At 32.1% G+C, this 15402-nt stretch overlaps 2 protein-coding genes across 6 annotated transcripts; both read right to left on the minus strand.

Annotated features, from left to right (window-relative positions):
- Nucleotides 1–980: 980 nt before the first annotated feature.
- On the minus strand, nucleotides 981–8537 carry LOC107629951 (Zinc finger C-x8-C-x5-C-x3-H type family protein). Of its 5 annotated transcripts, none has more exons than XM_088509337.1 (13): nucleotides 8443–8537; nucleotides 7986–8274; nucleotides 6121–6968; nucleotides 5913–6020; nucleotides 4726–4759; nucleotides 4036–4177; nucleotides 3884–3940; nucleotides 3292–3389; nucleotides 3103–3174; nucleotides 2741–2961; nucleotides 2364–2566; nucleotides 1927–2127; nucleotides 981–1329 (listed from the first exon to the last, which is right to left on the minus strand). In XM_088509337.1, exons 5-13 carry the CDS (start codon nucleotides 4737–4739, stop codon nucleotides 1261–1263), a joined length of 1077 nt encoding a protein of 358 aa, XP_088365463.1. In that variant the 5' UTR covers nucleotides 4740–4759; nucleotides 5913–6020; nucleotides 6121–6968; nucleotides 7986–8274; nucleotides 8443–8537; the 3' UTR covers nucleotides 981–1260. The 5 variants fall into 5 exon arrangements, with proteins under 5 accessions (XP_088365463.1, XP_088365462.1, XP_016188404.1 ...); XM_088509336.1 differs by having other exon boundaries at nucleotides 4036–4192; XM_016332918.3 differs by lacking the exon at nucleotides 6121–6968.
- A 1780-nt stretch (nucleotides 8538–10317) lies between these two features.
- Nucleotides 10318–13846, minus strand: LOC107629950 (ubiquitin-conjugating enzyme E2 enzyme activator PEX22). Its single transcript, XM_016332917.3, has 8 exons — nucleotides 13381–13846; nucleotides 12428–12664; nucleotides 12292–12339; nucleotides 11790–11846; nucleotides 11602–11703; nucleotides 11358–11423; nucleotides 10926–11027; nucleotides 10318–10773 (listed from the first exon to the last, which is right to left on the minus strand). The coding sequence occupies exons 1-8, from the start codon at nucleotides 13471–13473 to the stop codon at nucleotides 10669–10671; spliced, it is 810 nt and encodes a 269-aa protein (XP_016188403.1). The 5' UTR covers nucleotides 13474–13846; the 3' UTR covers nucleotides 10318–10668.
- Nucleotides 13847–15402: the final 1556 nt, after the last annotated feature.

Genomic DNA, 15402 nt, shown 5'->3' on the forward strand with positions numbered 1-15402 from the left:
GCTCTCCCAATATGCACGGTCCGATTTTCTTTTCCATTGATCTCACATGTAGGTAAAGCACAAAGCCTCCCCATAACGCTATTTAACCCCAACGTTACCTCCATATGAAAATTAATTAGCAACTAATTACACCACTTTTTATTCTATTTTTAGATTAATTTCTGACGTTCTCCGTCAACGTCTAGCAAGACAAAATATACTTCTATCTCAAATGTTCACTCCTCTCGAGGCATCAATCAAACAGAATATATATATTACCAGCTAGTACTAATTTTCTTTTCTTAATAGCAAACGCGCAATTTTTTCGGTGCAAATTTGCATGTAGCCATCATAAGACAAAAAATACTTTACCTTACATAGTGAGTTTATTTTATCATTATTCACTTGTAAACGCTCGAAACTTACGATTTGTTAATCAAAAATACTATTTACATGTTAAAATCAGCTTCGTTATAATTTAACTAATTTTTAATATATATTTTAAATTTTAATGTATATTTTTTTATATAGATAATTTTAATGTACATCTAATATGATCATTTTTTAATGTCATCAACTTCAACTGCATGACCATAAATAAAAAAATAAGAAAAAAAAAACCTTGAATTAGTGTGGAACAATAAAAAAAATCTTCTCAGGATTAAATTCTTTCAAAATGAAAAAAATTGACAAAATAAAAACTAAAGATCTAATACATCATTAAATCAAATTCGAAATAGTAAAATTCAGATGTAAACTAAAAAATCAATGATATTAAACTCTCCAGGTAGCTGGTAGAGCATCATTTTCCCAACATCTTTTATATGCAGAGGGAGCGAATCTTCTCATTTAATTTTCCCAATCTATATAAAATGTCATATCATATTTCTTGTCTAGATTCCACCTTTTACTACAGTAGTAAGAATTTTCACACATATGAAAGCCGTGTGAATTTAAATAAGAACATCTATTTAACTACATAAACCGTAAAAGCCAGAAAATGTAGAAAATTGCATGTTATGGTTGATAATATAAAACCATTCCAATAATTGAAGCTGAACCACCGAAAATCCGAGTCATGAAGACTATTATACAAGTGTTCTGTATAAATCATATCACTAATAAGTGCTACAGTATATAGACAAAGTACTAACGTCATTTGTTTCTTCCACCGTTTTACATCCTAACGTATTCCAAAATGCTCTATTCAAGATATTTGGTCGCTTTCAAAATCTACTTTTACATCACCAGAGGTTAGAAATTGCTACTCCATAATGTTAATCAGACAATATCCACATTTCCCCCTTCATCAAGACCATCCACGTCCACATTCTCGTCGTCCCCCTCGTACTGCACGAGATTGAAATGGTCTTTAAGTCTTTAACAACAAATGTCTGATTTTCAATGCAATTAAGTGATTAACAATATACTTATGGTCATAGAAGAGTGTAAATTGCACTATACACCCTAAACTTTTGTGATGCAGAATTTGGAAAGTTTGAATACATGAAAATTGGATAACGCATAAACTTCATAATTTGAGTTTATAAGGCATAATAAAAGGCTGCCCGAAATTTCATGCATTAAAGCCCTGTTTTCATTTGCATTTTGCAATGATGGCAGAAATGATTTTTATATATTGAATGTTAAAACATGTTTGACTGATACGTACGCAGGTCACAAAACCTTTACAGTAATCCTGTAATCATTTGCTTGATAAAAGGGGTTTTGTTTGCAAGTGTTAAGTTTATTGGGGACAATTGAACTTTTCTAAACTCGGGTATAATTTATATAAGTTCATAGTTGATGTGCATAGACAGCAATTACATTAGCATAATGAAACCACATTTTGTCAAAACAAAAATGCAGTATCTATAGAACAAAAGATCAAAAGTAATTAAATTAGTCTGATAAGATTTAAAAAGAAATATCTGAGGAATAACTAACCTGCGAATAATTGGTATGGGGAATCAATGCTGGGGGAAGCATTAGGGGTACGCCCTTCACCTCTAATGCCACTTCATTGTCATTTTCTGTATGTGCAATTTCGTTGAGGTCAATTCTGTCATCAAATACAATCTCAACTTCCTCGTCAAACACATGAGCTGCCATGCTTGTTGACGGCACTTCATTCCTAAATTCCTTCAACTTCACATTGATAGAGAAGAATAGACAAAGGTCAGCTTGAATGACAAAAGTCCACTTTGCAAAATATTAATTACACCATGCAGGGTATAGACAATAGAGCAGCTTAATATATGAATTAATTTGAAAAATGGTAACACGAGGTTCACAGACAACCCAGGAAGAATTATAACACCTCAAAAGCATAGAGTGCCCACATAGATAGTGGCATAGCTACCAATAACTAATTGAATTTGTACCTTTTCTGAAGAAAGGTTGTCAGAAGAATTCAGCTTTCCTCTCTTCTGCTTGCTTTCAATATCTAAAGGCCTAGCATCTTCAGTTCCATCGTTTGGAGTTTCAAGGCCTACATTATCCTTGTCATTCAATTGAGCAGGCAAATTCCAACGAGATCGCTTCCTGTTTCTTCTTGTTTCAACCGAATTCCCAACTTTTGATCTATCTGTATGCACGTAACAAGAATTCAGCTCAGTATACAAAATAGAGAGGCAATTGCAATAACCGTGAGTAATTACCAGAACAAAAGCGACAAAGAAGTCACAGCTCACAACAATTGTTACCATTTTTTTCACTGTAAACAGAACTGTTTCTACACTGTATTTTCCAAAACTACTACCTTGTTTTAACTCTTCCAATACATCCTGCTCAGCATGCACATGCAGCTTTTTTCCATGGGGAGATGCATCATTCTGTTCGGCATTATGTTTGGGGATTGGAGGATGACTATTATTCTCACCATTGCTTACAATATCAATGCTTAGATCTTCTTCCTCAGCACCAATTCTAGCAATATCCGAGACAAGTTGATCACCAAGCCTTTGAAGTCGGACTTGTGATCTACATTAAACAACCATGTTGAACACAAAAATCGTCCCCCAATTAAAATAGAAAAACATAAATAAATAATCAATTCAAGAAAAAAAGCATAGAGAGACATCAAACTATGAAAACAAACAGCAACGATATTATGTAACTTACCTCTTCAGTTCTTCTTGTAGCTGCGAATTATGATTGTACACTCTGATAAACTTCCTTATTCCAGAATTGATTCTGAATTTTCCATTGAACAAAAGAAAAATGCCAGGAAAAGGAACATTGTTGGCAATAAATGATTAATGCAAAGGGGTTATTAATTAAAAACACGTACATCTAGGAAAGATGCAGTACCTTTTACACTCCTCATTCTCTTTAACTAACTGAGCTTCAAGTTCCTGAATTCTAGAATTAAGGCTATCCACTTCTTGAGCACTCTCATCCAGGTAAACCTTTTTATATTCATACATTGAAAGTCAAAAAGGTATTGAATCGAATTTTCTCCCAACTCCAATAGGACCATTAGTAATTTAGTATCCATCAACTGAAAAGACGATGGATTTTCTTTTCCTATTTTTATATTAAGGAAATGAATTTGAAGGTGAATTCCATAAATATTCTCATGAAACAAACACCTCAGCGTCAGAAGCAGAGACACCTTGCCATAGCAGAATTCTAAAATGCACAAGCCCACATCATAAGAGCTAAGACCTAGCCACTGCCCCCACAAGACTATAAGCATCATTAGCCCCAACCAATCTAGGAAGAAACTTCAATAAAACCACTTCTGAGAAATAATTTCAAATAGCACAAACTTACAAAACAATTAGAAATATGCATGATAGTTGAGATAGCCAACCTACCAAGTGTTTAGATAACAAAGACAAAACATATAGAGAAGCCTGAGAATTAAAAGTAAAATGCAACTAAGAGATATGAATCTAACCGATAGTTGGAATTTTCGGTCCTCAAAAGTCCTGATATCCAACTGTACTTTCTTTAACTGCACACAGTTCCAAGAATTAATAACGTAAACAAGTTTTCACAGAACACGTAAGATGATTTTGAGAATGAATTTCTGAAAGAAAAATTAAAAACCTGCTCCTCAAGTGTATTTCTAGAACAAGAAGAAACGAATTTTCCTTCTTTAACCGGTTCTTGAATTCTATCTGAGACTTTCAAGCTTGCAGAAATATCACTTTGGCCAGTAATGCCCTGTTTTCTCCAATGTCTTCTGTCACTGCGATGGCAATAACTGATATTTAGACAAATAGATTGATCAGAATCCGAAATAAAATGAAATGATGAATGAACGAATTGAAGATTGGCCCTGAGAGAGGCATATTCCAGTCATTAAGTTTAATATTTGAAGTTCCCTCATGTATCATATGCTGAACATGGTTAAGCCTGTAACTCTAATTATTAAACAACACTTTCCGAGCAACTAGAGAACATGGAAAGTTCACATTGCCAATTTAAGTCTACTTAGCATGCATGCTGCTTCTAAATTTTTTCATCTCTTATGAATCACGATGATGCATTGATTATCGCCCAATAGTTTGGCAGTCTCCACTCCCTTCAATGGTTGCCTCTCCCAAATCAATGTCAAATTGCAAATCTTTTCTTTTCAAAGAGAATAATAATTTCCTGTTTCTCTCAAATATGGCATATTTTAATTTAATACACATTCACATTTCAACAACGACCAAATAGTAGACAACAATGCTGAGTTGCTAAAAGCTCGAAGGCAGTAAGTCATACTATCAATAGTGATTCATGTTAAATTACCTTTTTTTCTCCATGGATCTTGACGGACTGTGTTCTACAATTTTCAATTCAAGGAAGATTAGGAAACAGGAAAAGGAGAAAATCATTAAGTAAACAACACGTGCATTTGCATGTATAAGAACAAATGCACTCGTATAAATGATGTGCCTCAAACTACACACATGAAAAGATTGAAGCAAATGCACCTATAAAAAAGTTGTCTCAAACCATAGGTATTAAGAAACAAAATAAACATACCCACAAACAAAAACTGTGCCTCGAATCATAGATATTAGTTGCGCTGCAATAGTGCGTGATAACAGCAGAGCAGAGGGTAACTGCTATTTCAATGACAGAATATCGTTTTTGCAGTTGCAGCTGTAAAGGCGTAGTAGTGGACTTTATTTGGTTTGTTGTTGGAGATCCTATTTTGCCCCATATTTCTTACCATTATTGACATAATGAGAGAGCATTTAAATAATTTCCATTTCCTCTTTTCTTTTTAATTGTTTTAAAGGAATACCTTAGGGGTTTTTTTTTTTTTTTGTGAACTGGATCCTTTCTCCTCACTCTCATTTGGCTCTCTCTTCTGGCGGCACTACATCAAGCAGTGCTCACATCTGACAAACAAGAACAACACCAAACCACCATCAGGTTCTTCCTTTTTTCTTCTATTTCCCTCTTTGATTCTCTTGCCCTCTCTGTCTGTTTTATTTTAATATTTTCCATCTCCATCTCTCAATGTCCTATACTTTTTCTTCCTTTTAGCCTCTACTCTCTAGGTTATTGTGGCTGCTGCTCCCGTCGATTTCTGGTTTATGTTTTAACCATTGAGGGTTTTTTAGTTATAGACTATGGAAGGGTTTATGATACTTCATTATTGATAATGAATGAGTTTTATTGCCCATGACTTTTTTTTAAACATTTATATATGTCATAAGGACGGCATGAAACTACCTGTAGTTTTTCAAATAACAGGCATCTGAAATTGACAGCCATGCCTCAAACAATACCTTGCTTAAGATCTAGTTTCGAGATTTTAGAAAGATCATTCTTGCAATGTAAGAAAAAGGTAAAATTTATAAATGGAAATAAAAACCATTTATTGAGTGTTACTAAAGCTGCAGTGCTAACACCAGAACAGAACTACATTAAGAATTAGTAAAGAAAACAATGAAAGTAAACAGAGATATGAAGATGCATCTGACCATGAATGGCCTGGTGTCCTCTACCATCTCGAGTTGGCGAGTGCCTTCGAGGTGATAAATACCTTCTGTCTAGTGTATCCCTCAAGTCATTGGCTAAGTCTTTCCTACCTGCAATAAGACAAGAAATTCCATTGCTACAGACCAAAATCAAAAGCAATGGATGCAAACAAAATAAAAATACAAAAAACAATAACAAGACCACACTTACCATTAACTGGAATAATAAGAGAAACTGAGAAACATAATAATGAATAGTAATAGAGCCTCCCTGATGAGAGCAAAAAGGGAACAGAAACTAGCAGCCCTCATACTATGACAGATATGGTAAAACCCATGTATGTAGTTTTAGCTTTGGAGTGTAATCAAGGTAACAATGGGTTAAGGACAGTTCAGATCCTCATCTTGATAAGCAGTAACATATGAATTTAATGATTTCAATCTCAAATGCAGAGATATATCCAAGATGCTTAGTAAACCAAAAAAACAATCCACATGCTATCAGACTTGATTTCTCCGGACATCATTTCTGTTAATGGTTCCACTTTGCCATTGCCCAAGTAGCCACAGTAAATACAGAAATATCAGTCAAAATGAACAACATAAGCTCCATGCATTCTGGCAGTAGAATTTGGGCATAAAATAATTGGGAAATTTGCTGAACTTGCTTCTGATCAAGATATAATGCAAGCAGACATATCCACATGAGCATAATCATGATCCTTCACGAAACACAGTAGTTCCACATATTCATGTAATGAAGCATAAAAATGGTTGACAAGAAAATGCTATGCCAAGACTAGTTTCAACCAGAAGCATCCATCCTGAAGAACCACTCATCTAAAATGAAATGCCCATACTGCTGGAAATGCAACAGTTTCAACAAGGTAATGTGATGATGTCCTATCCTTGACAAACTAATTTGACATTATTCTCATATGCTACTTGTTATTGCATATCTAAGCTTCTGGCTATGCTGACACAGAATCAAAGTACATCAGGTCCAGTATGTCAGATATGTATTGAGATCCTCACTCCTTTAAGAAATATGGAATCCAGCTAAACAAATTGAAGAATAGTGTATCAAAAAACAAGGCAGCGAATAGGGCTATGATTAAATATTTGACTGGAAATACTGTGAGAGCAACAGTGGGACCAATAGCCACATTAGAGTGAAAAGAAGCCGTATGGAAAAAGATTGATCGAAGATATACCGCCTCCGCAAAGTGCATGACTATAGACATTTGGGTAAGTTGGTATTACCACTTTCATGTGAAGGTGCAAATTAACTAGTTGAAAACGCACTACGTATTTGAAAATAAAAAAGAGAAAGAAGTTGGAACGATAACAAATTAAGAAAAGCAGTGGTTGTGATGATACACAAGCAACTATAGGCTGCGCCAATATACAATCAAGAATAGAGTAACCAAGAAGAATGATGGATTTGACCATTTCAAAAAATAACATTCTCAATTTTTTTTATGGCATAGGCAAGATAAATGGCAACAAAACAACATTTAATGATTAACCAATGCGATCATGGTCCTCTTACCCATTGTTTCTTTATTGAATTTCAATAAGAATCAGTCCAGCACACAGATACTCAAACTGCTCAGGTTCACTTTATTTTTATGTGCATAAATTCAAATAATATGCCCATATCTAAAATATTTTAAACTACCTAACAGCTAACTGCATTGAGCATAAAAACCCTCGTGCTGCATCTCCTTTCTGTTCATGCATGACTTTCCTAGTCTGATAAATTTCTACTCAAATAAAAAACAAGCACAGAGTCACAGTATAAAGAAGCTTCATCCTTCGTCCAAGGAGCTACACCATACATTATTTGACAAATACTGAGAAACAAAACGAACTGAAATCAATCAACTACACATTTTCTTCTTCAAGAAACTTACACCAAAACATTATTCTCGACAAACAAAAGGAACCTAACCTAACCCAGTCAGTTATTAACATGTGAAAGGCAATTTCACCCGAATAAATTCAAGTAATACTATCAGAGTGTCCCACACAAAAATAAAAATAAACAAGCAATTCAAAGATGAAAAGTTTTACCATTATAAGTGGCAGAGAACCTTCGCAACTCAGCATTGCCATGCGCAAAGTTGCAATTATGACGCGTGCAGCGTCCTCTCTGATAAGGAACACATAACCTTGTCTTGAATTGCTTTCGTTCAACCATCTTCCTCTTCAGCTCTAATCAGACTCCACGAAAAAAGAAGCCAAAAAGAAAAAGAGTTGTGTTGTGCCAAAAGAAGCGATGACAACAATCAATATCAGTGTTTTAGTTCCCGCGCGAACAAGTAACCCTAAATTCCAAATTTCCCAAACACAATGCCTCTTGCTGTGAAAATGCCACAAAACGAATAATATCAACGAGAAAAACAAGAACCCGTTAAAAGAAATTGAAGCAAACAACAAAAACTGTATTAAGAAAAAGGGAACGGTGTTTTCTTGTTGAGCAGAAATCGATGAGGAGAATGAAAAGACAAACTCGGCAAGAAAGTGGTACCTTGGTTGAAATTTGAAACTGAAAGAAGAATGTGAAGTCACAACAGAGAAGGAGTGACACTGAAAGTGTAGAATGGTTTTCGTTTTTGTTTTTTTACTTTTTTTTTTTCTTTAGAAGACTTGACTTTTGGTGTTGGTTGGGTTGTTTAGTTCCCGCGTGACCCGACCCGAATCGTATTCTGTGCCACTTTTTTGTTTTTTGGTCAGTGCTACTTTGTAGTTTGTAAAAGCTTTTCGATGTTAGGGCTTTGTGGACGTTTATTTTTTAAAATATTCGTTAAATTTTGGTATAACATTCAGATATTGAATTTTACGGTGTTTTTAAAATTTTGGAGACAGAATAATATATTCTTAGCTTTCTGTCCCAGAATTTAAAAAATAAAAAATTTCCATAAAATCGAAGCATATTATTCTATTCCCAAAATTTTAAAAAATATTATAAAATTCAATAATTGAGTGTTACATCAAAAATTTTTTAATAACTAAAAAAAATTAACCTTTTTTGGCCAATATTTCCCAAAATATAAATTAGTTATTGACGTTCGCAAATGGGCCAAATTATTTTTTTTTAAAGATTAGCTAAAGACACATGATAAAATTAGTAATAATAAATATTTAAATTTTTTAATAAATGAAATTTTTATCTTTTATATATTTTTTTAAATGATAATTTTAATATTCATCCTAATAAATATATTTTAGCCAATTACGTTTTTTTCGCATAAGCATTGGTGTTCAATCTTAGGTTTGGTTCAAGTTTGAAAGAAAAATAAATTGCTTATAACTATAAACTTAACTTTGATTTTATTTAGATTGGTGTTGTTAGGAATATTATATGCAGTGATACAATTTAACTTTTAATGTCATTACATTAGATCAACTATTGGTATTTTAATAAAATTACATAAGCATAAATCTAATTATGTTATAGGAATATTTAAAAGGGATTAATTAAAAAAAAATTCAACCATACTACAAAAAGACCAAAATCAATCATTAAATAATTTATTTATTCTGCTATCATAAGTTTGATTATTTTAATAATTAATTATTTTATTCTTAAAAGGTGTAAAATAACATATATAAATATACACAAATATATGATATTAGATTTTTGTGTTCATGAATTATTTATAAATAAAATTAAAGGTATTTGCATATAACTTCAAAAAGAATATAATTTTGTTTATAAAAAACTTTTATTATAAGCAAACAACATATTTAAAAAAAATTGAAAAAATATTTTAGTGAATTGTCTATTAAAAAAATATTTATTATATTTTTTATCCAAACACAATTGCTTTTTATAATAAAAAAATTTTAAAAACAAATTTAGAAAAAGAAATTGATCCTTGAAAAACTACCCCTAGATCAATTTGATTTTCGAAAAATCAGAAATTTCAAATTAACCCGTAAAACAAAACATGCAACCATAAAATCATATTTGTCCCTTAAAAGACCAAATTGTTTGGTATCAAACAATTAATATATCCGCTAACCTATCAATACGACAATGCCATATCAAGATTGGTGAACATCATCAGGAAAATTCCATGGCAACAAGTATTTTTGTTCTTCAATAACCAAACAGCTTGTTTCATAGAACTTTTCTCCTTGAAAAGACTAACCACAGTTTATCCTCAAACCAAACATTACCTAAAAGAGAAAAGATATCTACATATCCAACCAACTTCATATTAGAAGTAACTAAATGTTAAATATACTCACTCTCTCTCTCTCTCTTTATCAAATTATGTCTAGATACATAAGTTGGACCATCTCAATTCTCAAAAAAGTATTGTCATGCCTACAACATGAAAGAGAAGCAAATACAATAAGAACAAAAGTTCGGTAACAACAACAAAATGTTAGAGGATGGTCATTAACAATTGTCCCTGGTGGCATATCATTTAACTATGATCAGATACAAAAATCTTTAAGAAAACTTGCCCCTTGACAGTTAAAAGACCTAAGAGCATGGGCTGTGATCCATTTCAATGCACAATTTCAAACCAAATTTGCAAAAAAGAAAAAAGTATAAAGAAAGAAATTTCTTCCTTATATCATTATACAGGGATACACAAACAAACTAATCTTGAAAATCTAACCTAGTTCTCAAATATCTAACAAACAGGAAAAATGTATGGCAACCGAGATGCAAACACAAACAAACTAATCTGTTTTTTTTTTTTTAATGAATTATATCTCATTTTTAGTTGTTTGAATTTCATATGGATCCAAAGAAATGTTCCAAGGACGGAGCACAGAACACATTAGCAGCAGCTCGTTCTGGTCTAAAGGGTGCAACATGAAGTTGATACTTGATGAATCTCTGCAAACATCACAAGGTGTTAATCATTAGATGATATGAATTAGGATGGTATTTTAGGCCCAGAAACAAATAATATGCTGGCATAACAGCTATCTTGCAAGAGCACGAACTCAATTATTGCTGAATATAGTTGAGATTAAACAGTAACATACTGCTAGCTGAGAAATGATTTCAGGATTTGAGTCAACATGCCAATCTGGTTCCAATTGTCGAACAAACGATGACCGTCCATTCTCTGTGCTACAGAAGAGGACCTGATTACAGGTACCAGAGATAAAAAAAATGGTTATTGAGAAGCATCCAGATTATTTTAATTTATAACTTGCAAAAAAAAAAAAAAAAAACAACAACAACAACAATAATTTAAAAAAAAAAAAAAAACAGAGACAAATTTCAATCACACCACTTATTATCAGAATTCAGAACTACTACAAGGATCAAACAACCATATAATAATTTACCATAGATCATGTATGAATTTAAACCTTTAAACTTTAATCTACTCTCCTCAGGTATTACGAGATCTCTACCAATAACTACAACAGTACCTTTCATTTAAACTTTACAATGCAACATTTATATACCTTGTCTTTGACTAAACCACCTGAAGTAAATATCCCAGCATCTTCTAATGCAGCAAGAACTCTCTTCTGCAGAAATAATTACACCAAAGAAGAGAAGTATATTAAGTTTTGATGATCTGAAACATAACAGCTGAGCAATAGTATAAACTGCATCTAATGTGAACAGTTGATAATCAATTTCATTAAGCTCATCGGAATCAGAGAAGAAACATGGACACCAAATATAGACTGATAAATGACATACCTCACTTTCATCGTCCAAGACTCTTTCCATGAGATATAAATCACAAAATTTTGTTATTTCCAACAATACTTCCAGCACAGAGGACTTCACAGTTGCTTGTTTCTGTCAAGAACAGAATGAACCACACTGATATCTTGGTTCACATTAATGACTTAGACAAAAGTATAAAAAAGGAACAATCTCACCACCTGAAGCTCCTCTGGACTAGTTTCCTCTAGGATCACTCCAAGAAGACGACAAGTAACCTGCATAGAACCCAAAATAGAGAATAACATTCAGCATTACAAAACATGGAAAAATGACTATAGCAATGTCTAAAGTGTAACAAATCCAGTAATTCTAAATTTGCATCATTTCATCATGTACCTATGTTGCTCAAAGTCAATTGGGAAACAAGTCTTATTTTGTGTTTACAACCGAAAAAAAATAAATAAATACATAAAAATGACAGAGAGACTAATAGCATCTATCAACATACATCATTAGTAATTAAAAGCATTGATAATGCAAAAACACTCCTCCCAACAGATTACTATGATCAATAATTCTATTTTGTGTTTCTTCCCAGAAAAAGTATGTTCAGGAAATTTCTAACCTTTCAAGTTATTTTGTCACATAACTTAGGGATCACAAAAAGCAATTTTAGTGAAAAATTATATATAAACCTAAAATCAGGGTACATTTAATTACCTTTCTTCCTTCACTCAACCTCTGCCTCACAATCTGGCCCAACGATGGCTGGAAAAAATGGCAGAAAAAGTAAGCTAAGAATAGTGAACCAACTATACATGAAGCAACCAAACTAAAACAAGGCAAAGACATTTACTTTGACTGGCTGAAAGAACTCATCAACAACATTTTGTGCCCTTGAATCCTCTGATGTTGAACAAACCCCAGAAGGAACCACCACAGCATTTGAATGTGCACTGACTCCAGGTGTGCTGGAAGAAGCAACTTGTCGTTTTTGTTGCCTGCGTTGAGACACAGAAGGTGATCTCAACAGCCTCCAGGTGAAAAAAATTGCAACAGCAAGGCCCGCAACAGCACCAATAGAGTGTGTATCCTAACACCAAGTTGAGCAAAATGAGAACCCAATAGGTTTGCACAAAGATAGTAATTTTCCTCTATATTACACTACCAGTCAAGGCAACAATGAGAGGTTCACTAAACCAGTAGGAGGTGATAAGTTCTACATACACTGCTATTCCATAGCGCATATTACAACGCCAACCGAGTAAGTTGCATCAATGTAAGAAACATAATCCAACAAAGAAATACACACTCATTGTACACATAAAGGATCAGACTCAAGTCCTACATTGTTATTGTTCGCTAAAGTCATAGCCATGAATTGAAAAACCAGTTAGTTCAACTACAATTACTCAAAAAAAAGGTAGCCCAAGCAAATAAGCAATTCAAATTCAGCACTAATCAATGTCAAACAAGCTACAAAAATTTCATATTTTTCATACAGACAAGAAACACATGAATAAAAACTGTAACCCTAAGACTGTATTTAAGTGCCCATAATGACATTCCTGTTTCGCTATCCTAGTCCCTCCAAAACTTTCAACTGAAATAACCGAATTTAAAAAAAAATCACCAATTAAAAAAAAACTAAACAGAGAAACTTAAAAACTCTCTATTTGAGCTAAGAATTGTACCATCCCCAATCATTAAAGAAGAAAAGCTCGAAATTCACACAGAAGGTTTTTTTTGGGGGTGGGACACTACAAAGAAAAAGATGGAATCTTGTGGAATCAGAGAGAGAGAGAGTACAAGGTTGTTGAGGGAAGAGGAGAAGAGGTCGGAAATCTTGAGAGTGAGGCGCTTGATGAGCTCTAATAACTCCTCCTTCGAGCTCTCCGCCATGGCAGAAACAACAACTCAGAAGAAAGAACCCTCTTTTTCCCTTCGATCTGAGAGTAGGTACCTTGCAGGAAAAAGAATTGTATTGAATATGGATCAGATAAAAATCTAGGACCTTCTTTCTTGCTCCATCGCCATTCACGCTTCTTCAACGGAAAACCCCAATTCTTTTCTCCACAATTTTTTTATTTTTTCCCTTCTAAACTTTTCTTTCCCCCATTTGGGCGTCAAGCCGTCAACGATGCCAATCTATGTAATGACTACTATTATCTATCTATTCATCCATTTAATGGATTTTTTTATATAAATTATTTAAATATAATATTTACAAAAATATGTACCTATATACACAATATTTAATATACTGGATCACTGGGTACATACTTAGACTAGGGCGGGCAATATATATCTACTTGCGAGTATTCAATTTAGATTAATTTGTTTGGGTAGGATTATTTGGAAATAGATCCTCTCTATTTTTTTAACAATTGAGAGAGTAAAGTGTGATCTTTTATTATTAATTATTATAAGTAGGATCAAGAGAAAACATGAGAGAGAATGCATTGAAGGGTTATAGATCACACTTTATTCCCTCAATTTTTTTCAACAATTGAGAGGATCCATTATCTATCCTACTGCTACAGATAGAGTAGGGGAGTAGAGTGTAAATTTGACTACGGACAGGATATGATTATACCTTACTCTATCCTACTCGTACACTTAATATATTATATAATATATATGTAAAAGTTATGTATGTAGTGAAGAAAGTGAGTCTTATACTCACAATTTTCTTCTTATAAAAACTTAAAATAATCACTAAGATAGTTGATAATCATATTATTTGTAATTTTATATTAGATTTTTTTAAAATTTTATTGTTTTTAATTTTAATTTGAACTTAATTTTTTATTTTCTATTTTATTAATATGTATAAAATTTGAAATGGTTGAATTTTATATTTATTTGATTTTTTTTTTTTGTTTCTGCGAGTAGGATCAGGTAGGGTAGGATTTAGAATTTTAGAGCGCGAATAGGGTTAGAGTTGAGAGATTTTCAACTCGCCAATAGGGTAGGATAGAATTTTAAAAAATTTTTCAACTCGTGAGTAGGATTAGAGTAGAGTCTAAACCCTACCTTACCCTATCTATTGTCAGCCCTACTTAAGACTACTATATAACAAGGAATAATTATATAACTTGTTTTTATTAAATATATTATTCTTTTAGTTATTAGATAGTCATCTAATATTTATATTTATATTTAAAAATATTTAACAAATTAATTAGATAACATTTATAATTAATTATATGGATACAATAATACGAGTATATTTATTTTTATTGGATTAAATTTAATCGTTAATTTAAATTATATTCATCTAAATTTTAAATTATTTGAATAAATTTGAATGAAATGAAAAAATAAAAATAAAGTAACACAATATTATCTAAAATATTATATCGACATGTTAAAGAGGTTTTGTATATATTTTGAATAATTTTAAAATTTTAAATTGTAATTTTTTAATTTAAAAATTGAAATCATTATTTTTTTTTTCAAATTGAATATTTAATTAACTATATAAATAGAATAATACGAGTACATAATATTAATGTTAAAACGTTATAATAATACACATATGGTAAATATACCAGCATTAAACTCATTATCACACTATTAGGCTATCAACAACTACGTTATTGTTTTATACTTTTATTGCGTTTCCAGCAGCTCCGTTATAGCTGTTTTTCCCTTATTTATAGTTAGCGCGTGAGCTATAGCTATTTGTAACATAATTACATAACTACAGAATGTTTAAAACAGTAAAAAATTAAAAAATTAATTCAAAGATTAAATATAATTTTTTATTTATTTTAAAAAGGTCCCAAATATAATTGATAAAAAATATAATAAACTAATATTTCATAA

The sequence above is a fragment of the Arachis ipaensis genome, chromosome B3 (genome assembly GCF_059453495.1).
Source record: "Arachis ipaensis isolate K30076 ecotype BB chromosome B3, ASM5945349v1, whole genome shotgun sequence".
NCBI lineage: Eukaryota > Viridiplantae > Streptophyta > Magnoliopsida > Fabales > Fabaceae > Arachis > Arachis ipaensis.

Coding starts and splice junctions, on each gene's coding strand:
- LOC107629951 (XM_021118314.2), bottom strand. CDS start 8,112: ATGGTTGAACGAAAGCAATTCAAGACAAGGTTATGTGTTCCTTATCAG. Junction 6,021..7,985: donor GTTCTCTGCCACTTATAATG/GTAAAACTTTTC, acceptor GTCTTATTGCAG/GTAGGAAAGACTTAGCCAAT. Junction 2,962..3,102: donor CTACAAGAAGAACTGAAGAG/GTAAGTTACATA, acceptor TGTTTAATGTAG/ATCACAAGTCCGACTTCAAA.
- LOC107629950 (XM_016332917.3), bottom strand. CDS start 13,473: ATGGCGGAGAGCTCGAAGGAGGAGTTATTAGAGCTCATCAAGCGCCTC. Junction 12,340..12,427: donor AGTTCTTTCAGCCAGTCAAA/GTAAATGTCTTT, acceptor CATTTTTTCCAG/CCATCGTTGGGCCAGATTGT. Junction 11,424..11,601: donor TCTTGGACGATGAAAGTGAG/GTATGTCATTTA, acceptor TTATTTCTGCAG/AAGAGAGTTCTTGCTGCATT.